At 38.9% G+C, this 27043-nt stretch overlaps 2 protein-coding genes across 7 annotated transcripts; one reads left to right on the top strand and one right to left on the bottom strand.

The window, feature by feature from the left end:
• Positions 1-10: 10 nt before the first annotated feature.
• rapgef3 (Rap guanine nucleotide exchange factor (GEF) 3) lies at positions 11-22222 on the bottom strand. Of its 6 annotated transcripts, none has more exons than XM_042003370.1 (28): positions 22113-22222; positions 19657-19739; positions 15817-15861; positions 10822-10928; positions 10621-10742; positions 10001-10178; positions 9478-9562; positions 7914-7974; positions 7463-7539; positions 7220-7366; positions 7010-7116; positions 6037-6125; positions 5822-5900; positions 5519-5669; positions 5304-5386; positions 5162-5192; positions 4967-5042; positions 4590-4727; positions 4055-4152; positions 3806-3931; positions 3332-3513; positions 1862-1952; positions 1736-1786; positions 1551-1638; positions 1395-1459; positions 1241-1295; positions 1035-1106; positions 11-677 (listed from the first exon to the last, which is right to left on the bottom strand). In XM_042003370.1, the coding sequence occupies exons 2-28, from the start codon at positions 19714-19716 to the stop codon at positions 559-561; spliced, it is 2583 nt and encodes an 860-aa protein (XP_041859304.1). In that variant the 5' UTR covers positions 19717-19739; positions 22113-22222; the 3' UTR covers positions 11-558. The 6 variants fall into 6 exon arrangements, with proteins under 6 accessions (XP_041859304.1, XP_041859303.1, XP_041859307.1 ...); XM_042003369.1 differs by lacking the exon at positions 22113-22222 and adding an exon at positions 20391-20570; XM_042003373.1 differs by lacking the exons at positions 19657-19739; positions 22113-22222 and adding exons at positions 16727-16854; positions 18543-18637.
• An 801-nt stretch (positions 22223-23023) lies between these two features.
• Positions 23024-26762, top strand: slc48a1a (solute carrier family 48 member 1a). Its single transcript, XM_042004467.1, has 3 exons — positions 23024-23674; positions 24587-24754; positions 24882-26762. Exons 1-3 carry the CDS (start codon positions 23545-23547, stop codon positions 25016-25018), a joined length of 435 nt encoding a protein of 144 aa, XP_041860401.1. The 5' UTR covers positions 23024-23544; the 3' UTR covers positions 25019-26762.
• The last annotated feature ends 281 nt before the right edge of the window (positions 26763-27043 follow it).

The following is a 27043-nucleotide window of genomic DNA, read 5'->3' as shown; positions in this document are numbered from 1 at the left end:
TGAATACACATAACTGGGAAAATAATTTATTTAGAATAATAACAAAATAGTATGAAATTATGTGCATGTCAGTTAGAGACTTTGCTGCCAATAATGAAAATACAATATATTATTTTTAAAGGGGAACTGAAAGTGCAGAAAAAGCTAATCTAAAAAGAATATTTGTGGCACAGATCTGTGACATGTTATGGAGCTGTTTGTTTGTTGTTTGGCTCTTCTGCAGACACATGTCACATGAAAAGACACCAAACAGAGCAACATGTTGCTTTACAAAATGTTATGTTTTTCTTTGAGGCGATATAAGGCTTGTTGGATGAAAAGTGTCCCAAGAGTCTTATACACACAGCCATATTTAGCATTGGAGGTCATTACTGTGCACGCTGCACATTTTCACTCAGTGCTGTGCGGTGCAGAAAGCTTTATTGTGACTGTCCAAGCTCCAGTCAGTGCCTCCAGAGGCTCATCTTCTTCACTGGGAAGGTTTTTGTTCATCCAGCTGCAGTCTGTTTTTGATTCAGCAATACTTTCCAGTCTTTTCTGTATTAGCAGGCTGAGTTCCTAACACTCGATTGTCCTCGATAGCTGCGTCAGCTTCCGCTGGTTGTCGATCACCTTTAGGTTCTGAATGTAGTGACGGATGTTGGTGGGATTCCGCAGCGGGAAGGCGTGGTCTGAGTCTGGGTGAGAAGAGGAAATCACACTCGATTCAGCACATTTTTAGGTGCTTTTACTGGCAAAAGAGAAATTGTAATATAGTAAAAAGGCCATGGAGAAATAAACCAACATAAAAGAATTCAAAATCTGAGCTCACAGAGAGTACAACAAGATAAACCAGTAAACTGTTGAATTATAAGGCTTTAAGTTATCAGTGCTAAATGTGGTTGTACAAGCGATTAAATTATGGGGAGTAGGAGGCTTTATTAAGTTATTTTAAGACCTGGTAAGGAACAGGAACATTTATCTGTATTTATTTTTTGGTAATCAAAACCTTATACTTGAAAAACATGCTTTCTTTTCACATGACTGCAGCTTACATGTAGAAAGGCGAGTTGCAGGCCCTTCCAGAAACATCCGATCTGCTAGGCCTCTCTGTGGAGATGAAGGCACTGCAGAGGGGGCAGTGTTTTATTTACAGTAAATAAAAATATCTGTATAGTAAATTACTGCATGCATCATTGTAATGTAACATTTAGTGCAACATGCATGATCCATCGTCAGACCTATGAAGGATATCACTTACCATAAGGTTGGCTTCTGCATCCTCGTACAATTTTCATTGTCTTTGCAAGCATTCGCTATAAAAATGGGAAGAAAATTAATCATTTCAACCTAAGCTCTTGACTAGGAGGACATCATTTACAAAAAACAAACAAACAAACAAAAAAAAGTCATACCATCTTCTCAAAATTGACCAGTTTGTCTACATAGTTTGGGTTTCCCTCATGGATGAATGTCATGTCTGGATAAACACAGAAACAAGAAGTAACGAGTGATCATTTAATCAAAGATATCTGTAGATTCATGACTGGCTGACTGCTGGTGTTTGTTACCTTTCAGCAGCAGAGGCATGAAGGGAATGTAAGGAGGACTGAGCTTGGCAACAGCCAGTCTGTAGGCCCTGTGGTTGCGTGAAGGATCCTAACAGCATAGGACACAAATCCAGAAGGTTTGTCGCTATAACACTAAATTTACAATAATGAGACGAAAACATATGCAGATGAATGGCTTGGTTTACCATCAGTCTCTCATAAGCACAGTAGATTCTTTTGGCTTTACTCGGTATCCTCTGTGAAAGACACAATTGAAAATGTCATTGTGAGATAAATGTGAGACATTGTTAATATGAAAGTAGCATTCTCACCTCCCAGGTCTTGTAAAGCCTGTGAACTGCACTGTTGCTTAAGCCAAACATCACAGCGAAAAAAGAGTTGAGATTCTTCTGCTCCTTCAGTCTGCAGCACAGAGGACACAGGGGTTTGCTGATGCTTGAAAGAATGTCAGTAAAAACAACACAGCCATGCAAAAGCTCTCTCAAGCGATAAACACATAATTCCTGTGAGCTGCATGCTAAAGTCAGCATGCTCACCTTGAAAAGAAGAAAAAATATTTTTGTTGTATGTATCACACATACCAAAATTAGTCCTCTGCATTTGACCCATCACTGATTACAGTTACGAGGAGCCTTGCTCATGAGCCATGACTGGGCCACCTCTGTAAGCACACCAGGGACTTTGACCCAGTTCTGTAACCAGTAGGCTACTGCTCCCCCTGATAATGATTGATAGCGGTATTAACAAGGATTATATTTACTTTACTGCCTGTTCAGCGTCTTATTTAATCAACCATTAAAACATCTGAAAAAAAAAACAAAAATAAAAATGGAATATTTAAATGAAAACATGGAAAATGTTGAAATCCATTCAGTGCTTTTACCACCAAAAATAACTCCATTTAAACATATTAAATGTTAAAATTGAGAAATGCTGTTTTTTTTAAAAGACAATGGTGGTCAGTGTACAAAGACAAAAAGAGGGAATTCTACTTTTGTTAAAGCTATGATTCTCTATCAAGACTGAGAAATTCCACTTTGGGGTTTCTTCTTAATTATTGTAATAAACACACAAATAGCATTTATCTCATAACTCTGACTCATGACTGCAAAACTAGATGAAAAATATTAGAAGTGTGGTAACAAAGTGACTAGAAAAGTTATGCAATGATCCTGAGATACCTGGTTTAACACCTCATAACCAATTAAATTAATTAAAGGAAAAGATTTCTCAACATAAAATTCCCATGAATTTGGAGAATTTTATCATCTGTGCACATAAGGTTAAAAGATTCAGAAAATCGAGTGCAATCTCCTCACAAGTGACACAGCTATTTAGTGACTGTGATCTGCAGACCCTCAGGCAGGGCTGCATTAGAACAGTCATGATTATGTCATGTGATTTAGTGCATGGGTTCAGGAACACTTCTGAAAAGTATTGCTAGAGAAAACAGATCATAACTGCATAAAAACAAAAGCAAGTCTTCAGGCTTTGGGGCAATATATGCAGCTAAAACATATTGTTTTCTGGGAACATCGATGACAAACCATTTTCTAACCATGTTAACTTATGACAACATGTGTCATAGAAAATATTTACCAATGGTGGCCCCAAACTGTGGAGCAGCTGATATTCTGTTACAAGCAAAAATGTGGAAACGCTGTAGGCAAACATGTCCAAGCCTTCTTTAAATGTGTTGCTGGCGAACCAAAGTGAGCCATTGTGTTGGACCGGCTGTAAAACGCTGTCTACGTGTCAGCTTTCTTGTATCCAGCTCTTACACTGAAGCAATCTTGATGAACTTCTTTAGGAGGATGGCCCGTTTCACCAGGTCTTCACAGAGACACAGCTCCGTCACCACCCAGTACTGCACCTCATTGAAGCGACGCACAAACCGCTCCAGGTTAGCTGTGATGGCACCAGGAAATTTATGCCGACCAAATATGTAGTACACAAGCTCCACCTGAAGAGACAGGAGCAATGATTCATAACCACCCGCATAAAGTGTAAACACAGAGAAGTCTCTTCAGGTGACATAATGTCGCACTGACTCAAAATCAAGAGGACAAAAAGGACAGCCTGATGGCGATGACAGATAACACGGATGCCAAGATGAGATATCTACTTCTTTGTCTAAATACCAGTTTCAGTTTTACACTCTCCTGTAAGACAACTGGAATTTTTAACTCTTCGTTCTTTAGCAGCTTGTTTATATACTATTATCAGACGCAACATTTTTCATAACTGCAGTGTACCTCATGCATGGCAGTGAACAGTTCCCAGTCATAGTTGGTAAGTTCAGTGGCAATGTCTTTAGAGCTCATCTGCTCAAGGACATCAGTTGTCCCTTGCTCTGGGCCCTGCTGCTCCTTTAGGGACCTCTGAAAGACAAAGACACAGGGTGTAAAAGAAAACCTGCAGGTGCGCATTTCTTCTCTTTTCTCTAAAGAAGAAGAAGAAAAAAAAGATTGTACTAAGGTTAAAGAGGGCACCCCATTTCTCACCAGTTGTTCCACTTCACTGCTCGTGCAGATGAAGAGTCTCTCATTGAGTCCTAGGGCAGTGTAGACTGCAGTCGCATCCAGCTTTAACTGAGCTCTTTCTGTGTGCATTTACAGGAATATCACAAAATGTTGTGTTCAGTATAATGAACAAAAGTAATAGAAGTCCTATAAAATATTACTAATTGTACATTTTTTTAGGTAGAAGAATAGAATCATCTTTATTTATCAGCAACAACATTAAAACCACTGAGAGGTAAAGTAACCCTCATTTGATTGTTATAACGATGAATGAATTGAATCATGTGGCATCTGTGGGAAGCAAGCCCAGTCCACAAAGAATCCACTCAATAACCAACTGGCTCTATTGGTTTTATCCCAGCAGTTGCTCTAGGAAATGTTTTCTGTTCATGTCCTGACAAGTCAGAGGTCAGTTGGTGATACTCAGTATTAAGTAGGTGAGCATAATGGTATTGTTAATCAGATTATCTGCTGTGCTCATGAGAAAGATAAGATTTATCCATAAAATGAGTCCTACCTCCTGTGGAGTTCATTTTGACCAGGACGTGATCACCCACAGGTTTGACTATTGCTGACATCACATCCTGTACAGACGTGTTCACAGGCAGCATCAGAGTGAGAGGTTTGTTGTCTGGACCATACAGCTCATACAGCACTGAAGTGAGATGGACAGAAGCCAAAATATTAAGACATGATGAGTTAATGATTGATAACATGAGTTATGTAGTATGTGGCCATGAGTCATCCAAAGACATGCAGTGTATGCAGTTATTGCTTAACAATATCACATGTAGTTTCAATATGTAGAGATTCAAAAAAGAAACATATATATATGTTTGAGGAGCTACAGTGATTGGTTATATCTGTTTTAGAGCCTGAGCCTGATTTACTTACCTTTATCCTGCGCTCTGATTGGTTGTAACCTTCCAAGTGGCTCCTCACAGTTTGAAAACCAATCAAATGGCTGGCTCTGGTAATGGCAACAGAATAACTCAGACATAAGATTCAGATTGTGTTGTCACATATTTCTGGCATAATCTTGCATTTTAAATAAATTTTCTTTAAAAGCAAAAAGTATGCAAAGCTCACCCTGCTCAGGGACTGATATCCGTTCTCCAGCCTGTCTCCAATTTTCAAAAGGAAAAGAATGTGTTAGAAAATATATCACAATATATACTTTATAAATTGGAAAAAATGCAGAAATAGTAGAGGCTACAAGAAATGTATTTACACTTTTGTCCTTCTCCTTTCCCTAAATTGTTCCCTCAGCATGTTGGACAAACGATAATCAGCTGCCACGTCTTTTTTCATCATCTGTTTCAAACCAAACATAGAAATAGAAATTCATTTATTTCCTTCATTTTAAGAAAATCACTCTTTGAAATTCAAAAGACATAATTCAGATCCATATATATAAAATAACTGGATTAGAAGCTGACATCTTACCTCCAAAAAGTCCAAAGCAATGGGGTCTTCTTTCAGCAGGAGACCATACAGTGCCACCCACTGGCAAATCAGCTTCACTACCTTCTGCTTGGTATGGAGAACATAAGCAGCTTTCTCCTGTTCTGAACCTTCAGAGAGCTCCGCGTGGTAGGTGCAAAGGTGTTAAGGGTGTAACATGAAAGCACATTGGCTCTGAGACCTTTTAATCTTTCCATGGTCAATTTAAATGGTAAACATAACTGTTTTCAGCTGCATTTGTCAGAATTAACAATACTGTTATAAGAATCAAACAACACAGGATATTGGTGCTGTAAAATAGGACACAGCTGGCTGGATGGCATGAAGACTTTGTGGGTGAGGAGGAAGTCGCTCACGCAGGGGTCTGCAAAACAAAGCCGACAAGCAACCCAACGTTACACAGTTGAGCAACTTGTTGACTAGCTCCGGACTAGTAAGCAAGAAAACATGAGAAGGCTCTTTAGGACTGTGATACCAAAAACATGTCTGCAAGGACTGACCTATTGGATCATTTCCATTAGAGTCCAGTTTTACTGTTTCAAGGAGGTGTTCCAGGATTTTCTCAGGTGTTCCTGACATAACTGTGTATCTGCAGAGGGCAAAACAGGACAGAAGCAAATGGTGGGATAAATTATAACTTTCCTACTCTGTGTGTTTTTTTTTTTTAAGTTTGAGTGAGGGTTGAGTGATAACACCAACAAGAAGCAGAAAAAGACCCTTGATGTAACCAGTTCACCCTGCAGCTGGTTTCAGCTGAATGTTTGCAGCAGTTCGCATGGCAATGATAAATCACATCATAGTTAAATAGTTTCTCTTTAATAAAACATCTTACCATCCAGTTATTCTGTAAAAATAATGGAAACATGGGTGAAAAAAAATAATTTACATGTCTAACATCTTTAATTGTAACAACATCTAAACTGGTTTGGCAAACATAAGACAGATTCAATACTTATTTATTGGTTTGTTTATGTTTATGTGTTGGCGTTAACATTAGAGTACTTTATTTAATTAAATACTGTTTCAGAACATGGTCGTCTTTCTCTATACTGTATAATTAGATAACACAAGCAATCTCATTAAACTGTTAACTTTCTAAAATCAATCTTGGGTTCTTAAAATAAAAAAAATTAAATTTAAATATAAAACTGCTTTCCATGATAAGGGAGCTCTTAATTTGTTCACCACATATTATATAATCGTATTATTGTGTCAACATTAAGTTTCCAGAAAAGGAAATTTTACACAAACATGTGACAGATTTCCTACAATGTCATAATGAACTAAATCTGTATGTTTAATTAGATCAGGCCCCAAAATGAAATTCTGGATGTTAACATTTAAGCTAAAAATGTTTAAATGTCCCCCCTTTTTCTCACGATACTGGCAGTCTTTGCTTTATTATTATGATATAATAACACCCAGCTACAGTGTGAATGGTTTTTGTCTGATGTGAGAGCCTAAGTTTCTTACTTGCTGTTTGTTCCTGCTCCTCCTTGCTCAGCTGAGTCTGCACTCTTCTCCAACACCAGCACGGTCTTTCCGTGCTCCTCCAGTCGCACCGTGTTAGCTTCCACATCCTGAGGGACAAAACATTTTTAGCAGTCTTATAGATTTCTGTAACTGGTGGCCAAAAAGACAGCATATGCTTGCAAGCGAAGCGAATATGGATATCAGACAAACCTTGAGGATCCGAATGAAATCCTGCTTATCAACACGGAGGAAATGGCAGTTGTCTTCTCTCAGGATGATGGTGGCAGCACGAGGTGCATCATTCAGCAAAGCCAGCTGCCCAAAGTCCTCTCCCTCGTGCAGAGTGGTTACAAGACCCTGCACCAGTACAGAAATGCTTTCAGCATTACAAGCTTTGCTTTAATGATAGTTAGTTTGACTTCTTTGTTTCTTTAAATCGTTGTATGGATTTACCTTGCCATGTGTGATCACATTTACAGAGCCTTTCCAGATGATGTACCAGGAGGTGCCTTTATCCCCCTGACTGAACACTATATCACATAAAGACATTTAACATAAATCTTTTACACATGTCTCTCAATGAATGAATAACAATGACAATGACACCGACAGGACACCTTTCTGCTGTATGTTGCATTAACTATCACATTCATGAACAGAATGGCAGTATGAAGAGCAAAGATATGATGACCTGGTTGCTTTCAGTAAAGGAACAAATCGGTCAAGATGAGAGGAGTTTGGAGATTCCAGTTATATACATGTGTTGGTGGAGCTCAGTCATGTGAAAGGAGCATTTAAAAGAAGAGCAACAGGGTTCAGCTACACAATGAAAGTGTGTGTGTCTCAATGTGCATGTGGTGAGACTCTAAACGAGCCCAAACGTCAGCAAAGCTGTCACACTCACACACTGTTCCGGCCTTAACATGAGATTCAAAGACCAGCACTGCAGCCAGCTCCTTACGCACCTACAAACACAACGGGGAGAAAATGCAGTTGAGCAATTACAACTTGATTTTTGTCTGGTTCATTAAACCAGATAACTGATCTTTATATTACTCAAAGTTCTTATCTGTGGTGCAGTACTTTAACAACCTGGGCCAATTTAACACAGGTTTATAATTAGATTTAGCCTAAAAGCAAGTTTAAAAGTTGGCATTAAAGCAGATTAATGTAATATTTGACAACTGAATGCCTAACATTTTTCTATATCGTTTTCTGTTAATGTCAGCTAGGCACACTGTGTGCTAGTCTGAACCCTAAGGCTAGGTATCCTTTCTAACATTCTAGTATTGTGGGTCTGGGGGTATTTAGTGTAATTTGTGTCCAGATTTGCATTTCTTTGGTCATCACAGAGAAAACTGATCATAACTGCATAAAAACAAGCAACTATTCAGGTTTTGGGGTAATATATGCTGTTAAAACATACCAATGTTTTCAGGGAACATCAGTGCCATCACTGTCATCATAGTTATACTACTGATCTAAAATTAGACATGAAAGGATAATCAGATGAAAGAGGGTGGAGTAAAGTGTCTCCCTCCACCACCTAATACCTGCTGTTATGAACAGACAGGGCTGTGATACTCAGTATGGCTCCATGCAAAGCTCGGTTAAGCTACAGCAAGAGTACAACCTAATCATTTCTTTGGACTTATCCTACTATTAGAAAATCTCTATCCTTATCCCAGTATACATACATGGGAGAAGAATTGAGTTATTGATACCAGACGGTGTGACGGTGCAATGAATTTGTGAGACTAACTTTAAAGACATTCTTCAGGCTTTCTCTTTGGGAGGCCATTGTGTATGAATGTTTACTTGAATTTACTGTGCAGATATCTTTAAGTTACTTGCATAGTTATTTTTGGGATGACTTTGCAGCTTTAAAATCAGCGTTTGACAGCACAGAAGGGCTTAGGGAAATCTGGAGTTGACATGTAGCCTTAAAGGGCTTATTTCAGTCACAACGTCTGATGCATTTAGCAGTCTGACAAAAGAAACAGAAAAATATGTGAATGAGAGCTGTTTTATTTGGCTAAATATGCAAAATGATGGAACTTTGGTTCATGTGCAGAGCACCTAGGCCCATTTAAACTCAGTTGAGTGTATATATGAAGAAGTGGTTCAATCTCCAATCACATTATCTTTTATTATTGAGAGTCTTTAATTCAGTAGTTAACATATTTAAATGCATTTTAGAAGTATTGTTTTGGGATGACTAACTGAATATATTTATATATTTGCCATGTAAACATTCTAAGTGTAATCCTGTAATACATAGCATGTCAGAGAGATTTTATGATGACCCAAGGTAATCATATCAACTGGAAAGAAAATGGGAAGAGTATCTAGTATGTTATATCAAGACTTCTCATTTTTAAATTGCATACCATCTGATTAATCTACCATTAAAAACTATTTTCAGGGGCTTTAATGATGTTAAGAGAGAAATATAATTAGTGACTGACTGAGGTGGAGAGATGAGCAGCAGCCTTCACATGAAGCAGCTCTTCATAGATGACCTCGAGGTCTTCAGCACTTCGCTGACTGGGGCTAAATTCAAGAAAACAAGGTGTTTAATGAGCCACATGAAGAACAGAAAACTGAATTGTTGTATGAACGTATAAGGATAAGATTATGTTATGATATGATTCGATACAATTTACTTTATTGTTCCTATAGGAAAATTTGTTTTGGGCTCAAAGATGTGCCCATTAATGTCTTCACCAAACAAGACAAAACCACTCAATCATCATAACAGCACAAAGTAATGCACTTAAGGTGAACAGGGATTTGTCTATGCACATTTTACAGACACAATCCTAATACCTAGACCTATAGAACACACCCCGCACACCTAATAAACACAAGCTGACATAAATTAATAATAATAAAATCATAAAAAAGTAATTAAAATCACAAACCACCATTAATCTATTGCACATTCTCTTCGGCCTCAGGCAAAATCCTGTAACGGCAAAACAAACTGACCATTTGCGTAGAATCATAGTGAGCAGAGCATCTGGACCCAGCTGAGAAAGCAGGGACAGCGCTTCCTGCAGTTCATCCTCCGAGTCCTTGTCATTTACAGAGTGGTTCAGGCCAAACTCTGAGTCCTGGAAGCGGTAGAACTGGGTGTCCTTGTCATGGAAGTTCAGCTCATGTTTCACTGGACAGAGATGCAAAACAGAGCTTTAACTTCAAACAGGAACCTCAAAAGGCTTCAGATAAATGGAAATAAGTGCAAATTCTTTCCAAGTAAATCCTTCCATTTGATGATGAAGGATTTTTGTCCTGATTGGAGTGGTTTTTACCAGGAAGACAGAGCCTCATCCAAGAAACATAAGTAGTCAGTGAGCTCTTGACTGAGTGAGAGTACATTGTAAAAAAAGATGCCATGATGGACTTTATCACATTTCAAGCTCTTCAAACCCTTTCTGGAAATTTTTGAGTGCAATTGCAGATGTTACCCTCAGAATATTTTAAAGATAACAGGACCTATTTGTGGAATAATTCTTCCACAGTTTATGCGAAGGAAGGCTGCAAGAAGAATATTATTATAAGTGTTCCTTGATTCTGACTGCTGGTTAAAAGATCTCTTCAGTTCTTACCATGAATAAGGATTCCCTCATCCACCAAGACCTGCCACATCCCAACAGCCTGGCTTCTTGATTGAAGGCTTTCATTCTGTTTCAAAAGCCAATCAACGAGTTCCTTACCAGAGCCACATTGTCTGCGAGAGAAATTTAACACATTAATTTCCATTTAATTTACAAAGTAAAGGTCACATTTGAAGGTGGAAGGAATCACACCTGTATGTTTTCAGGTGATACTTTCTGTCTCGGATCAGACCGGGGTTCCTCTCGATCATAACGCTGTACACTGACCTTGCTGCCTTCACAACACGATCTGAAAGAAACTAAATAAACACAAAAAAGGAGGTTTAACTATTTGAGTGTTTTGATCAGAAAGATCACCAATACTGTGTTTCCTTTTATGAAGCTGCATGAAGGAGGATTCATAACAAGATTCATCATGTGTGCTGAAATGGCCAATTTCTGTCCTTTTAACAAACAAGTTAGCCAACACAGCAAATGTTCTAACAAATGTTGGTGTGCAAGCGAAAGGGAGGGACACACGTCTCATTGCAGTTCTACACAGTGTGGAGAATATACATCCACAGCGAGATCTGGGGATTCTGTAGGAGTCAGAGTGTGATGTCGTATGTGTGTGTGTGGGTTGTAAGGAGGTGAGAATGTGTTATAAATGGCTGTGTGAAACTCTCCCACACCTCACTGAGTTCCCAGCCTCTACAACTTGCTCTGTGGCTGGCACTCAGCAACAACAAACTTTCACTTTTCTGACCACCCTCAACGAATTTACGCACGCACGCACACACAAACACACACTCACCCACCCACACAAACACACACACACACACACACACCCACACACAGTTGTGTTTCTGTTACTTGGGAGAACTTAAGCTACTTTCCTGGAAACTTACCCAAAACATAACTAGAACTTACACAACCCCTACTTAGCCTAGCTGTACAGTGAACCACACTATCCCCTCTACTTACATATAACATCTGACATTAAAGGGACCTTGTGTTTGCAAGTTTGTTAGACAAAAAAACCAAACAAACAACAACAAAAAAAGACAGTGGTGTGAAACCTGTCAGCCGTTCATGCAGAAGCAAGGCTTATGTAAAAATATCCTTGTTTTGGGGCTTAGTAACAGCTGTCCTATTTCAGGCTTTTTCATGCTTGATGTTTGACCCATATTCTAAATACTACCATCCACCATCGAACAATATTTACTCTCTTTATGTCAAACAGTGCCAGAAACGTAAAATTTTTCTCCTTCCCGTTTGACTCCCCCTCGGCCACCTCCTGCACATCTTGTGATTACACGAGAGACACGATTGCCTGTCTGTGCTTTGGATATTCCTCAAGAGGCTGTTGTTTGCCCAAGGTGGTGGTCTTGAGTTGTACACAAAACCCGAACATTCACAATTTTCTATAAGCTCTCTTAAGATGAGAAGACCTCCAATGAACCCTTTAACCTTCTCTGGTCTCCTGCAACTTCCTCAGGATGTAAACACACCTACTGACCTTTCTCCTCCCTCCTGACCCATGCCTCGATGACGTAAGCACAACCATTGCTCATTCATCTAGACAGAGGCCCCACCACATGCCTATCAGGTCAAAATTCACATGGGAATGCTAACTTTAATGCAGATCTAGTACGATTGATTAGTGTGGGTAACACAAACGTGGACACTCTTCATCCTCTCATCCTCACACTGACTTCTTCCCAGGCCTTCCATCAGTGGAGTTAATGTGTCCTGAGGCGTCTGCTTAGCCCCCCTGAAGTAAGGCTGTCTGGAGGTCACCAGTATTCTCAGGGGCCCATTTTCCCCTTGGACTCCCATGGGAATATTTTCAAGCGTGTCAGCTCCAAAACTTATTTTCCTAATGAGACGATTTTCCATTACCTACGCAAGTCCTTCCCCAAAAAAGCAACAACATCAGCAGCCATTCATCATCGAGGAGCCTGCTCCTCATTGCTAAACCTGACAGTCATGTAAACACGCAGGAAGAGGAATAATTTGTTTCTGCATTTGTTATTTATTCTGCTGCCGGTCTCCTGTGTGTTGCAGATTGTCACCATGTCGGCCTCCGAAACATCTTATCTAGGAGCTGTAACCCACAGGTAATTGCTCCAAGTGAGTCGAATTGCAAAGCAAGCATGTTTCCCATAGACGTGCCGGCTAATGTCACAAAGTTAGAAGAATACACACTCTGTGTGCAGACAGAGTGGATTGGACATGCAGCCATGGGGCTATTCTGCTGTTAGTGTCACTTAACAGTCAAGAGTTTATATTTAAAAAGAGGCTTTTGAGTGAAGATTTTAAGAATACAATTGTATTGCGCTTTAACTCTTGAACTTTTTTGATCTTTATCTGTATTCCCAAATAGCAACACCCTATTTTTGCAGAACAGCTGTTCAGCAGCCTACACAGTTTATTCAAACACAGTACAAGACCGTTAGAAGAGGGTAGGAATTGGACTTCATCATGTCACAAGTGTGTTATCTATTATGTCCAAACCTCAAAAATTTCCATCTGATCTTGGCTAAAATGAAAGACTGAAGTATGTGGTATAATTTTATGGCTTTGTGGTGAAACTGTGATGAGTACATTTATCTACTCTAATGTCTCCTCTGTAGCCGAGACATTTCTTTGCCTCTTAATCTCCCCGTGACTTGGTGGGATGTGCTGTGTGAGAAGCAGCCTGAGAGGAGCACTGTGTGAGTAAACAAGCAACTTAAATTGACTTTCTCGCCTCCATCTTTGTGAGAAAATACAGGACCACACTACCAAGGCAACACAAAAATGGTCTATTGAGGCCTGACATGCAGCCAGATCTTGCAGATCTTTTAAGCTGCCCCAGAACAGAGCTCCATGTGGACTTGTGTGAGGTGTATGGGAACAGAAAACTACTCTACATGAACTATGCATCTAACAATGCCATGCACCTGCAGACCAGAACCACATCAATACAAATCATTTTACAAACAGATTACACACATCTTGCTGCTTGAAACAGATTGTTTCATTAAGAAAGATATATTTAACAGCTTATCAAAACAATCTGTCTTGTGCAATGCTATTGTAGTGTATGATGCAAATCAATAACATTTAGGATTGCTAAGCAGCTAAACAAAGCAGCAATGGTCTCCTTCAGACAAATCTATCACCCCTCTACTTCCTTCCAGAACAAAGAAAAACAAATCATGGACATTGATGACTTGGGAGTTAAAAGATGCTCATTACCTCATCTGTCATAGACCACTTAACTTAAACAGGAGTCGTTTTCTGGGTTAAACTGTGTTATCAGTGTTTGGAAAGGTTCTCTCCTTGTCATGGTTTTGAAGAAGCTGAGATAATGCAGCTCAAGACGTTTGGACTGGGTGAAGCAGGACTCTGAAGGATGGGAGGGTCAAATAACAGTAGGCCTTAGAGTGCCCTTTAGACTTCTTATGACTGCCCTGCAAGGAATGTGCTTTTTAAGACGCGCTTGAGTGCTAATGCAGGATATTATAACAACAAAAGAACAAGTTCAGCAGTTTGAAGGGATGCAAGCACTGCAAGTCTACTTGTTACCGGAGGTCAGTTAAGCTCAAAGCCAGCAGGGCAGAGAAGACTTCAAAGTCTATCCCAGACGTTGTCAGTGAGTGGTCAGTTCACTGCTGGGGGACTCGTGTCTACTGATCATACTTTGTTTTTATGGGGGCAAGAAGCTTAAATACAAGATACAAAAAGTGTCATATCACTCAGCTATTACAGTGATATGCAAAAGCCTTGAGCTAACCATCTTCTCTTCATAAATTCCTTTGAAGGACCCATAAGTTTTCAGTATCCTCCAAAGTTGTCTTAATCAAAAGTTATCTAGAGTTTTTGAGAGACTTTTAAAGTTCTCTTTGGACATTGGCTGCTTTTTCACACATTTTCAGCCCATTCATTGTACCTGGCTACTTTTTAGAAGCTCACGTTCTATTGTTGCTAAGGCACTTGACCTCAACCTGTGGGTAATTCAAGCATATTATAGGCATCTAACTCAGGTGATTATGCAGTTCGACATAAATTATAGTATTTTTGCATCAACAAAGCAAATCCCAAAGTATGAATACTTGTCCATCTCAGCATAGTGTGCAATGTGTCCTTATAAAAACTGAGAAAACGGAACAAGTTGAGGACAAAAGAAGAAGGGGCTGAGTCATGCATTTAGATCCTTAGTTAATCCATCTACTGTATTACTGGGCTGGGGAATGCCAAATGACACAAGAACCGGGCTGAAAAAAGTGGCAACAGGTCTGATGGAGTGATGAATCCTCCCCAGAGCCCAGACCTCAACATTAATAAAACAGTGTGGGATCGTCTTGATAAAGAGTGGAACAAAAGGCAGCAAACATCCATAGAGGAGCTTTGGAAATTCCTTCAACAAGCCTGGAGAATTATTCCAGAAGAATACATAACAATATTACAAGGAAAACCTGTCTAAGAGGGGCCAGGCTATGTTGAAGAATGAAGACTCACAATAAATACTGACTTTTAAGATTTGCAGAATAACAAAACTCTGGTTTTGCCTGATTAAATAATCATGGTTGTTTGCAGCTTTTAATAGTTACAAGATTGTATCTCAGGCTGATCAGGCTTATTCAGTTACAGCTCCAACACTCAACACACTTGCTTGTCCTCCTCAGTATCAGACTTTAAATCTCAACTAAAACATAACCCTGTTCACCGGCTTTTAAAATGGTTCTTCTGTACTTTTTATTGTATGTTTATAGCATTTTCTTTTACCTTATACCTTTCAACAGTTTTTAAGCACTTTGTTCAGCTTTTGTAGTTTTGAAATGTGCAACATAAATAGACTGACTTCACTTTCTTCAGCTTATTTACTAAATTTACATTTATATTTGCATGTCTCATTAAATGACTGCACTATTTTCCTGGTGATATATGAAGAAATAAGGCATGGTTTAAGACTTTTGCATAGCACCATGAGACAAAAGGGCAAATGCTTAAAGAAAATCCCATTTTCAATTCCATATTTTTTTGTTTTCTTAATTATTTGTTGCAGCTAATCATGAAAGATGGTTTTTACTTCCTAGATTCAGCTTCAACCTCAATTATGTGTGTGTGTGTTTAGCAAGAGTTAAAAAACACCAGTGAGAACACTGTGTTACTCTTTGCTTGTGGGGAGGTGATGTACCAAAGAATGTCTGGCATACACACCTGCTTCATAGTGTCCTTTGAATCCACAGCCTCTGGCAACGGAGTCTACAAGAGACAGAGAGCAACTTTATTCCCACTGAGCCATTTCTTTATATCCACTGTAAAACTTCCAAAACAAAACACTTTAAAGCAGCATTCCACAGGAACCAGATGAACCAGCTGATGGTAATCTTGCTGTGGCTACACCAAATAAACAAAAATAATCAAACTGCACGGTTTAAATAGAGGCAACAATACCTTTATTTTCATTGTGATGAGGGTCAACACAAGCCCGTTATCTAAACCTGTGTTGTCATTGCCTCCACCGTGGAGTAGGTGGGTACCAAGCGTGTAATTAAGTGGGTGGAAAGTGACTACAGCCTGTCGCTTCCCATTTTGTTGCTTTAAACTGTCGGCCATTCTTTCTTGTAAAAAGGCTTCCAATGTTAAGATGAAATGAACTACAGCACCTGCCACAAAATAAGGTCGGCACTATCATCCCAAACTTAAACCTGCCATGTAAAGAAATCAACTGGGTGGTGTCTGTACTTTGACCTATGTCTTTATTACTTGGATTTTATGTTTTTATGACTGTCTTGTATTTACTGCTCTGCACCTCTTCCCACAGTAAATGTTTTCAGTAAATGCAATAAGTAATATTTTATTATTTAGTGTTTCTCTCCAGATCAGGTAGATTTTTTTGGTACTTCATGCTACATCTGACCTCTTAAAAACAGAAACTACTTACTTATCTACCACATGGTACACAGCTACTAGTGTGGGTTTGTTTGTATTGTGTTGGTGGATTTCATGAGCTGCTAAAAAAAAAAAAAAAAAAACTAAATTATGTAAAGCAGTCACATTGCTCAGCTTCCAGTGACTCACACAGTAGCTGATGGCATCGATCATAAAATTGTGATAAAGTCTTTACGTTACTGATATTCTTCTGTGTTCATCTGTGAGTCCGCACCTTCTGAAGCCAGACTCTATGTATTGTCTGGCCTGCAGTGCAGCTGGTTACATCACAGGAGCATGGGCTGAACAGCAGATTGCTTTAACCTATCCATGACAAAAAAAAAAACAAAACAAAACAAAACAAACAAACAAACAAAAAAAAAAAACTTAATTTCGCACTTAAAACTCAAATTTAAGGAAACATGAGTCTAAAGCTGAATGTTAGCCCATCAAAGAGTTATTGACTGAAAATGAATTGATCATTTTTGTTCATAATAGATCAAGAAATTGTGCATCGAAAGTGAACAAAAATGTGGAGAAACCAGTGTGCTTCCAGGTCTGCAAGGAGACACAGTCAAGTGCCCTCAGGTATGCGGTTTAGGTATTTGGCTCTGCTTTATCTCCACGTCTTAACGCTGGTGTGAAGGAGCAAGAGTGACAGTCAGGATGCTGCTACTGTATGGCCTCTCCTTATGAGAACTTTGCTGTGTCTAAGGAGCTATTGAATTGATAACATGCAACAATCAACAGAGAGACTGGACAACATACTGAACACTTTGAATGTTGACTGTAACTTCAAGTAACAAATAAGTCTCTCATACAATCCTCCATATGATGCTAAATCAGTGCATTTATTTATTTAATAACTATATGAAAATTACTTTAAAAATGACCCTATTTTGGTGCAGCCATGGGGAAGCTGTGTAATGTTAGATGAACTGAATGCACACAAAAAACTGTTTTAGTGTTAAGAGGTAAAACTGGAAAAGGCATGAACTTTGTCAAGATTCTACATTGATAAATGGCTGTTAAAACTATCAACACTGGAGATTTACAGTCGTCTCTGGCTCACTGATACTTAAGCGGCAAGTAAATTTAGAAGCTAAGCCTTTCAACTCTGCTCTGTGTCTTCCTGTGACCTGGAAACAAGGACCTTCCCTTCAGCACATTCTTCTCCATGCTCCTCTGTAAACTGAGTGGGGGCGTTGCAGGGAAGGTGAACAATAAACAATACACTATTTATAACACCAGTTTAATAAGAAAAAACTTGGTGCTTTGTTACCTTCCTGTGTCCTCTTCTCTGCGGCTGCTAACACAATAGAAAAAATTCTGCTGCAGTCTACTTTGATGCATTCTTGAAACGTCAACAGACTGTTTGTTGGTGGGGTGTGAATGGTGTTACAGCAGAGGTGGGAGGCAGAGGTAGACAGTGTATTCAGAATTGAACTGAGGTGGAGCTGACTGTTATAACTCCTGTTCATTTATATATCTCTTTCAATAACTGAGTTCATTTTACAGAATCAAAACACTAAAAGAATGGTCACATCGAATTCTGGATGAAGTCATTTTGAGTACTTTGTCATATTTCATATGATGTTTTTGTGATAGTTCACTGTAAAATAACTGACATTAACTTGGGAAAGTGCAAGAGGAATATTTTCCTTTGGGATGAAAATAAAAAGCCATAAAATAATCTAATCAAACAGCTAGTGTATATTTGATAAATCAAGCTGTTGATTAGTTTTGGTCGCTCGTGAGTCCAACATCATATTCAGATGTCAGATATTTAAATAATTCTAAGCGACATTTTCATTGTCACTTTACGCATTACATAAGTTTACCTTTTGCACTTTTAAAGGGAACAAGACATTGCGACTGATTTCATATCAGTCCCCATCTTTCTTCATCTTCATCATCATGTTGGCGTGGCACCTTACATTTCATTTATTTTTGTCTATATTTTCTACGAAGCACTCGACAGTATAGGCTATGGTTACGTGAAGGCAGCATACCCAGCTGATGCCTCGGATGGTCGGTGTCTCCACTGAGTAGCGGTCCGGGAACACTTGGTAATTATGAGTCCGAAACAGATGCATCTTGTCTCAGATCAAAACAACCGACAAACAAGTTTCCCAGTCAGAGGATCCGCACGCGTCCTCGGCGTGTCCAGACATTATTCACGGCACCATAAACCGCTCGCTCATTACTGTACAGCAACTGTCAACGCCAGCTCAGGACCGCACATTTTGTCCTCTGGTCCTGTTTGTTTTGCCGTCCGTTTCTAAATCCAAAAGTCTGACTTCGCTGGACGAGCCTGCCTCAGTGAGGAAGGGCTGTGCTGTGTTCAGCCATCCCTTGAAAGCAGCACAGGCGCACTTTGTTTCTGAGTTGCGTGTATGCGCACTTTGACAAAGAACTGCACCAATGAGACGGCCTCCTTTGGCAGTTTTACAACCTTATTAACTATGTTTGATCCATTAATTTGCCACATAAGCTTATTTTTTTGTGTTTGTCAATCTTGGCAGAATCACTTTTTAATATTTGTTATTTATTTTCAAATCAGCTGGTCATGTTAGTGAGCTCTATGAAGGTTCAAAAGTGACATAAAGCCTGACCCGTAAAAGTAGTAAACAAACCCCTGAGATATTACTGACAACAGGATGGTTGCAGGCAGTTTCACCCAAATCCAAACAGCTCATGGGACTTTAAACCACTGGAAGTTCACAAGACTCAGTTAAGGGTATAAAAAGAGGCATAGTGTTCCATGCAGACACTGTAAATGTTTAGTTTGTTCAGTTCAGAGGAAAGCTGCAGAACTCTGCACTACACTTATCAGGTTGTCCAGCTGCCTGGCTCAACCGGGTCTGCACAGGCTCAGATAAACTGCTCAAGGAAGAAAGTAATTAAACTTGTAGAACAACACATGATGTGTCTCATTAGTGCTCAGTGCCCAGTTTCTCATACCTCAGCTGTCTTCAGGTGTTTGCCCTTTGCACAGGTGTTAAACTGTTATTCTCATTACAGGTTTATTGAATCATAACCCCACCCCCCTCCTATTGTACTCTCTTCTATTCCGTGTCTCTTTCACTTAGTTTTTGTGTTACATTGCAGATAAACATGACTTACTTCACCGTCTGGTGTGCGGCGTCTTGGCAGAGAACACATGGATTTGACCAAGTTCTCCATAGAGAAGATGGCTTGAAGAGTATCTAAGAAACAGAAGAATCAGTGTCTTTATTGGTAAAGAAATAATTTGCACTGTCATGTTTCTTTCCATGACAGCAGTTAGCTCAAGCAACACAAATGTATAAATCCACCCACTGTTAAAAGAACACTTAACATTACTTAAGTTCCCATTCCCCACCAGATATAACTGGACTGTATCATCTGTGAACTGCAGACTCTTATGCAAGAAATGCTTAAATCCCTGCTATTGTTTTGGTGCAGGGCTGACCTTCCTGAACGGACCTCAGTGTCAGTCAGCCTGCCAAGACTTTCCACAAGACACACGCCAACAAGAACATCCATGTCGTCATGCTTTCCCCTGCATGGATACGGTTGTTCCACCAGGTGCAAAGATGTAGGAGGGCAGCGTATTGAAACAGCCCCTTGTCTGTGTTCATAAAACCACAACACCTGCTGCTCACCTCTGCTTCTTTTTATCTTTTTCATAGAGCCTTACTCTATCAGTGTGGTGAGTAAATTCAAAAGCCTAAAGGAAGATTTTTGTTCTGAATCACAGCCTCCGCATTTTATTTAAGTAACAGAAGGCTAATCACTCTCCCTGTACTTTGTAACATGCAGTGAGACGTTTCTGTTGGTGCTTAAAAAAACATAACAAGAAAACTCTAACTTCTTACCAGGTTTATACCTCCGTGGAGTCATAATGATGATCCTGTAGCTATCCAAAAAGGCAGTGTTAAAATAAAGTAAGCATTAAAATCAAAGCAAAGCAAACAGGAAGCGCAGTTTCCACATGGTTGAAAAGTTCGCTGTGCTCTGACTAAACTGTGTCTCTCTATCTTCCAAATGCCTCACAAGGGCTCTGTGATGCCACATTAGGAATGTTCACGATGAAGGAATCCAGTTTAGTTCCTTATGACCTCCTGAGGGGGAATACGTAGTCAAATTGATAAGAAAAGGCTTATTGGTACAGTTTGATTGTATCTGACAGAGTGACAGTCTCCATTGTCGTCTGTACACAGCAGCACATACCTGAGAAAACTATGACTGCTTAAAATGATTCATGACACATGAAATGTTACAGCCACACAAAAGCTGCAAACCGCCTTCTTTTTTAGGCTAATCTGGGATGAATGTAGATAATCTCAGGATACATTGATGAAAAACCAGAAAATTCAAGAGTGGTAATTGCTCTGCAGCCCTGGGATTGAAATTAAAGCTCATTAACTCTGCTGCAGGTTTGGGTGACCTTGTTTTACGTTCAGAGTGTATTAGATAAAAAGCCATGCATCAGACGACTCCAAGTCCCACAAGAAATTAAATTTAGGCTGTTGACACCTTGAACTCTTCAGTAGCACAAGGTCAAAGTTATCTTGTACTGAAGAAAACTTCATTCCTTCAGCTATTCTGGAATTTTGAAAATAAATGGCGCCCTCTGTTGAGAACTCAGCTCTAACATCAAGGAGCAAAAAGAAAATTAAAAAAGGCCTTTAGATTTAGAAACTCTGAGAACGGACACAATGATTAAGCTAAAAGGTTTAAACATTTAACTACTGACAGCCATTTCTTTTCATCAAGCACAACATGGCAAAGAATACACCAAAATAATCCTAGGTTTGATTTATGATTATTCATATAGTTATATGCTATTACACTCATTAATTTACCTACATTGCTTTATGTGTTCAGGTCATGTCTATTTCTCTCTCTTTCTCTATCTGTATTTATTTTTGTGTGTGCATGTTTCTATTTAGATCCTTCGGGAATGGGAGTGGGATTTCCTGCAACACATCTACGCCCATGGAATGTTCTTTGCCAACTGTCTTTGTTGTGCTTGTCTGGAGTTGCACACACACATACATGCACAGACACACGTGCACACACACTCACACACGTCCACCTTTTCCTTCCTTTCTCCTGGCCACTTAGCAGTGACAGGGAAATACATATTTGATCTGTTTGACCTACGTGGTCAAATGAGGACTGAAGCACAAAATGAAGCCAATACGAGCAAATGTTTTAAAACAGTTAACGTAAAACATCCTACATGTCACAGCACCTCAGGTTTGCCGCCCACGTTCCTTTACACTTGTTGTAAAGTCACATGTCGATATTCACCAAATCAATTCAGTTTCAAATTGTAAACTGATCAAAGAACCTTCATACATTATTTATTGAAATTAATTTTTAGTTTTGAGTCTTGGAACAAGTGTAATGAAGAGTAATTTGCATCTGTCAAAAATTTGTCATTTAGTAGCCTGTTAGTCATTCACAACCAGAAAATCATAAATAAAACAAGTGTTTAATTTAAAGATATAAAATATCTTTAAAAATACAGGTTTGAAATAAATCAAATGACATATTAGTCTTTTATTTCTAATCAGCGATTGGCTACTCACCACTGGGGTCCTTTTATAAGACTCTTCAGCAGTTGTTAGTGTTTCTGCTTTTCTTTTCCTGCCTTTGGTTCTTTCATATGTCTGAAGATGATTTCTCAGTCTGGGTCGTCTATGTGAGTTGTAGGGGGAGTGTTAGTGGACACGGCTTCCTGTATCTCCCTGATTGGTCATGAAAGTGCCTGAGGGCATGGGCTGAGCACAACACTGACACACAACAGTGTATACTTGTGTGAATACACTTAACAAAAACAGTCAGCTACACAGATTTTCATTTAAAGCTTTCACATCACAACTGCAACCAAGCCATGTGGTTTTCGTCTGACACTATTCACTGCAGCATAGCTGCAAACAACCACAGAAAAGCTTTGAAGCTCAACTTTGGTGCTCAAATTTTTGTGTTATGCATCATTATCATTGGTTCTCAGACAGTAAACATTTCTTAGACTAGATAATATTCTTTCCTGAGGGAGAGTCACTTCATGGTTGTGCTCAACCAGCTAGAGTAATATTAGTGTGTGAATAAGTCCTTTATAGATGGAGAACTATCATAAAAGCTCAGTGCAAAATGTATACATGAAAAAACATACATTTGAAAATTTCTAACAGAAAGAAAGAAAGAAAGAAAGAAAGAAAGAAAGAAAGAAAGAAAGAAAGAGCCTAAATTTATAGAATAATTGATAATAAATCAAGCTGTCTTGAAAATACATGAAAAAATCATTTTAGAATTTCCTGTTATACAGAGCTTTGTTTTATTTATTTATTCGTTTGATTGCATCTTCGCTTCTGAGTCCAACCTTGCACTAAGACATTAATCAACACAGCCACAGGTGCGCCAAAGTTGCTATTTGCCTTTCCTCCACTAGGGGCAGAATATGGATAATTTGGGGGTTTCCTCTAAGCAAAGATATTTGAAGACTACGGGATAGATGAATTACGTGCAAATTGGCTTTTACATACCTGTGATATTAATATTCTAAAGGTCGCAACGCCTTCTCTTTTATACAAAACAACCGCACTGACCAATTGAACCTATGACATTTAATCCTCAAAACTGTTTCTTAAGCGTCTGAGCTTTGCTGCTGTTGTTATCTCGCTTATAGCGTGATATCTTGGCGGATGCCTGATAAACACTTATCAGGTTATATTTGTGCTACTTGCTAGCTCCAGATGTAAATTGGTTATTTCGTGTGTTCCAGAGTGCATAGACCAGCTATTATTAGCTGTTCTGAAAGCTAGTTTTGCCAAGAGTGATAGGCGTTGCTTTCCTTCTGTCTGAAGGGAATTTTTTCCAGTCGTTTTCCTGTCGGTAGGAATATTACATAATGTGGCGGTAAGCTGTTGATGTAGGTTAATTCGAGGCTGTCTTTTAAAAGAAAAATATATACCTGTCTCGTACGACAACACAACATTTGTGCGGCATTAGTCCTCCGCAATGGGAGTTAGCAGGACATACATTAGCATAGGATATGCTACGTTTGGTACTCTGGTTGGACTTTCGGCTTTCTTGGTCTGGAATATCGCTTATAAACAGCCATGGACGGCGGCAATGGGAGGCCTGTCAGGTACGTAAACACATAATATTGTAACTGTAAATACGGAATTTTATTCGCGCATTGGTTATAAAGCATTCAGGCTTCCTAATCCTGGCGCAGGCCTACCAAAGTCCAACGCTGTAATCGATGTCTTCTTTTGTGGTTCCCTATTTGTTCTAATTCAGTAAAACGTTGCTTTAGTGCGGTTATGTCCTTACTAACTTGGTAAAACTTTCACAGGGGACAGTTTGGTAAACGACAACATATGTAGCTGATCAACTTCCACAGCACTTTTTGTTTTTCGTCTTTCACGAGAGGGGGTTTAAAAAAAGCTCCAGAATGTCACGTTTTTGTCACATTTTCACTCAAAGCTTGACCCATGTGGTCGAAAATGATATGTAGTGATTTTAAAACTTGTCTTGTAGGAGATACCAGAAGATACTAAGTTTCTAAGGGCAGAGTCAATAAACCACCAGGATCCATAAGGACTAATCTTCTCCACAGCATTTGAAAGCTAACTTATAATTGGAATAGCAATGAAAGGCAGACACTAAAAAATAGGTCAAACCCATACTGACATTTTTGTAGTCCAGTTTTTCAGTTTATACACTGGGACTGATATCAGTAGGGAGCTAATATTGACTGGCATATCTGACTAGTTAAGCTCTGACATGTACGCTTGGAGCTGAAGATGGGACATGCTCAATCTGTTATAGTTTTGTAGAGTTGCTTGGAAGAAACTTAATTTAATGTCTTCCACTAGATTGTTATATTTTGTAGATTAATGGCAAAATAATTATGAATGTAATAAAACAGGAAATAAAGCTGGTAGTTGGCCTGTATGTATTGGACATTTTACTCATGATGCATTTTTTCCGGTTATATAGGATTAGTTCTGAATTCACTCTATTTTTTATTTTTAATTTTTTTGTCTTCTTGCAGGAGTGCTAGCACTGTGGGCTCTCGTCACGCACATCATGTACCTGCAGGATTACTGGCGGACCTGGCTCAAGGGCCTCAAGTTCTTCATCGCTGTTGGCGTGGTCTTCTCGGTTTTGGCTGTGACTGCCTTCATTATCTTTCTGACCCTGGCCATCACACAGAAGCAATGTAAACCTCATTTTAATAGTTCCTTCTTTATAATGAGTGTCCTTCAGTGTGGTAGAGAACTACTATGAATTGTAGAAAGGTGGATTCTCCTACAGGTACTTATCGCTATGTTTGTTCTGTCTCACAGCACTTTCTGATCCAAGGAGTCTCTACCTGTCCTGTGTGTGGAGCTTCATGACCCTCAAATGGTCTTTCCTCTTGGCCTTGTACTCCTACAGATACCGTCAAGAGTTTGCAGACATCAGCATCCTCAGCGATTTCTAGTCAGTTCTGATTTTATAAACTGAACTTTGAGGGATTATAGGCTGGCAGCGAGGGCTGGTCGACAAGCTTTGTAACAAAGAGGACGAAAAGCAGACATGGCTGCATTTGAAGTCATCTGAATTTCAGCACATGGAGCTTTACTTGTTGCACTGGCTCAGCAAGCTCTTTCTTTATATTACAACCTGTTCTACATAATCACATGTTACAGTCCTGTGTGAAGGTAAAAGTTGAAAGCTCTGAAGACTGGAACTACTTAGAATGAATCACTCATGGCCATTTTATGAAGAAAGAAGCAGGTAGTTTTTCAGACAGATTTTTATGGAGTTTTTAACTGTAGGACAACAAATATTACGTAAAAGAAAATTCCCCACAATAATGATGTTTTAATGTCATTAATAGTTAAAATAAAAGTTAATACACTCAAAGCAAAAAAAAATTCTGAATCAAAACAGAAACATTATCCCAGAAACCACAATAACATTAAGCAAACAGTGTTGAGAATGCATGATCTAGCATCTCCAAGCAACAAAATACACAACTAATGTCTGAAACACCTCATCAGAGGATGTCACACTACCAGAACTTTGGTGCACTGGTACCATTTAAAATTCTATGAACTTTCATACCAAAAAAAAAAAGAATGAATGAAACGTATTTATATTAAAAATCCTGCTGCATAAGTAGCGTTCTAACACTCAGTGTATTTTTGCATTAGCATAATATCATGGGCACAACCTTGCTTACTGTTAAGCTAACACTACTTTAGCTTAAACAAAAAAAAAGCATCGTAATCAAGTTAGCATTAGCCTTTGTGAATGTCTGTGGAGCCTTGCTACAACACATCCAGCTCTTGCAATTCATTAACGTTACAGTACATTTCTGCATGTGAACATTTTGACATTAACATGAAGTAAACGGCTGTGACTCACTTTCAGTTTATTAGGGATGAAGATGCTGCTTTGTGAGCTCCTTAGATAAGTTTCAGATGTTTCTTCCTTTTGCTCAACAATGTGTAGAAATACGTTTCCCTGATCAAACACACATGTTGATGTGCATATTAAAGTGGACCTGATGCTGCAGCTGCTCCACATGTTTTGGCCTTGATCTCTAACTTCCACAGTACCCTCTGTATGTGTGACATCCCCATCTCCATCACATTATCGTTATTACTAAGATTTTTTTTAAGTTCATTATCAGTCTTGCACACTGATTGAAAACTTTCTTTAAGACGGATTTTTAATGTAATATGATAGGATTTTTTTTTACTTTTATTGAAAGAATGGAGACATGTCTGTCACGCTCGATGGAAAATATTCTCAAAGATAATGTGCTTTTCATATTTAGTTTAGCTAGGAGGAGACTTCCTTCTCTGTAAAGAGTCTTTCTTCTGACATTCCTCTTTTAGAAAAAACACCAATGGATGAATAGTTGCACTTTAGTCTTTGACATTGATGCCCTTGTTTTGCACAGTTTCTGATCCAAAATTATATTTTGCTGAGTTATTTCTGTCTTACCCTTTTATGCTTGGAAGAAACCATTTAAACCTGTCATTTATTTTCCTGTTGGTTGAATTGTGCAGGTCAGGTTAAATTAGGCTTTGTCTCTGGTCTTTGTTCCAGTTGTACTTTATGTCTACCTTCGACCAGAAAATGTGTAAAATTGTATTTTTGTCACTGAGAGAATGAATGTGTGGAAGCTACATGTATATAGAAACTGAAACCATTAAAGAGGCTTTTATTGTTAACGGAGTCATGTTGTGTTCTTGCTAATAAGCTATTTCTTTATAAATTTAACTGTTTAACTATTCCTTACTCTAAATATGGTAATATTTGATTACACAAGTTAAATGTAGTAAATTCTACACATACTTGTGTCCATGTTGTTCTATTCATATCCTTCAAAAACACAGATCATCACTTGTGTTTTAAAAGTTCTTCAGCTTCCCTGTTCTGCAGTGACTAGGTTGCTGGATGTGCGGTTGCCAGATATTGTTACCGAAAAAAGCAATTACTCTGAAAACGTCCA

This window comes from Melanotaenia boesemani, chromosome 13 (genome assembly GCF_017639745.1).
Source record: "Melanotaenia boesemani isolate fMelBoe1 chromosome 13, fMelBoe1.pri, whole genome shotgun sequence".
NCBI lineage: Eukaryota > Metazoa > Chordata > Actinopteri > Atheriniformes > Melanotaeniidae > Melanotaenia > Melanotaenia boesemani.
Note: the sequence above shows the minus strand (reverse complement) of the source record. Positions and strands in the feature narration are given on the sequence as shown.

What these genes read in the sequence shown, in the direction of transcription:
- rapgef3 (XM_042003369.1), bottom strand. Translation starts at nt 20,415, where the DNA reads ATGACTCCACGGAGGTATAAACCTG. An exon ending in ACTATGATTCTACGCAAATG is followed by an intron (nt 9,563 to 10,000) that starts GTCAGTTTGTTT and finishes TCTTGAATTTAG; the next exon opens with CCCCAGTCAGCGAAGTGCTG. An exon ending in CATGCCTCTGCTGCTGAAAG is followed by an intron (nt 1,460 to 1,550) that starts GTAACAAACACC and finishes GTGTTTATCCAG; the next exon opens with ACATGACATTCATCCATGAG.
- slc48a1a (XM_042004467.1), top strand. Translation starts at nt 23,545, where the DNA reads ATGGGAGTTAGCAGGACATACATTAGCATAGGATATGCTACGTTTGGT. An exon ending in GGCAATGGGAGGCCTGTCAG is followed by an intron (nt 23,675 to 24,586) that starts GTACGTAAACAC and finishes GTCTTCTTGCAG; the next exon opens with GAGTGCTAGCACTGTGGGCT. An exon ending in GGCCATCACACAGAAGCAAT is followed by an intron (nt 24,755 to 24,881) that starts GTAAACCTCATT and finishes TCTGTCTCACAG; the next exon opens with CACTTTCTGATCCAAGGAGT.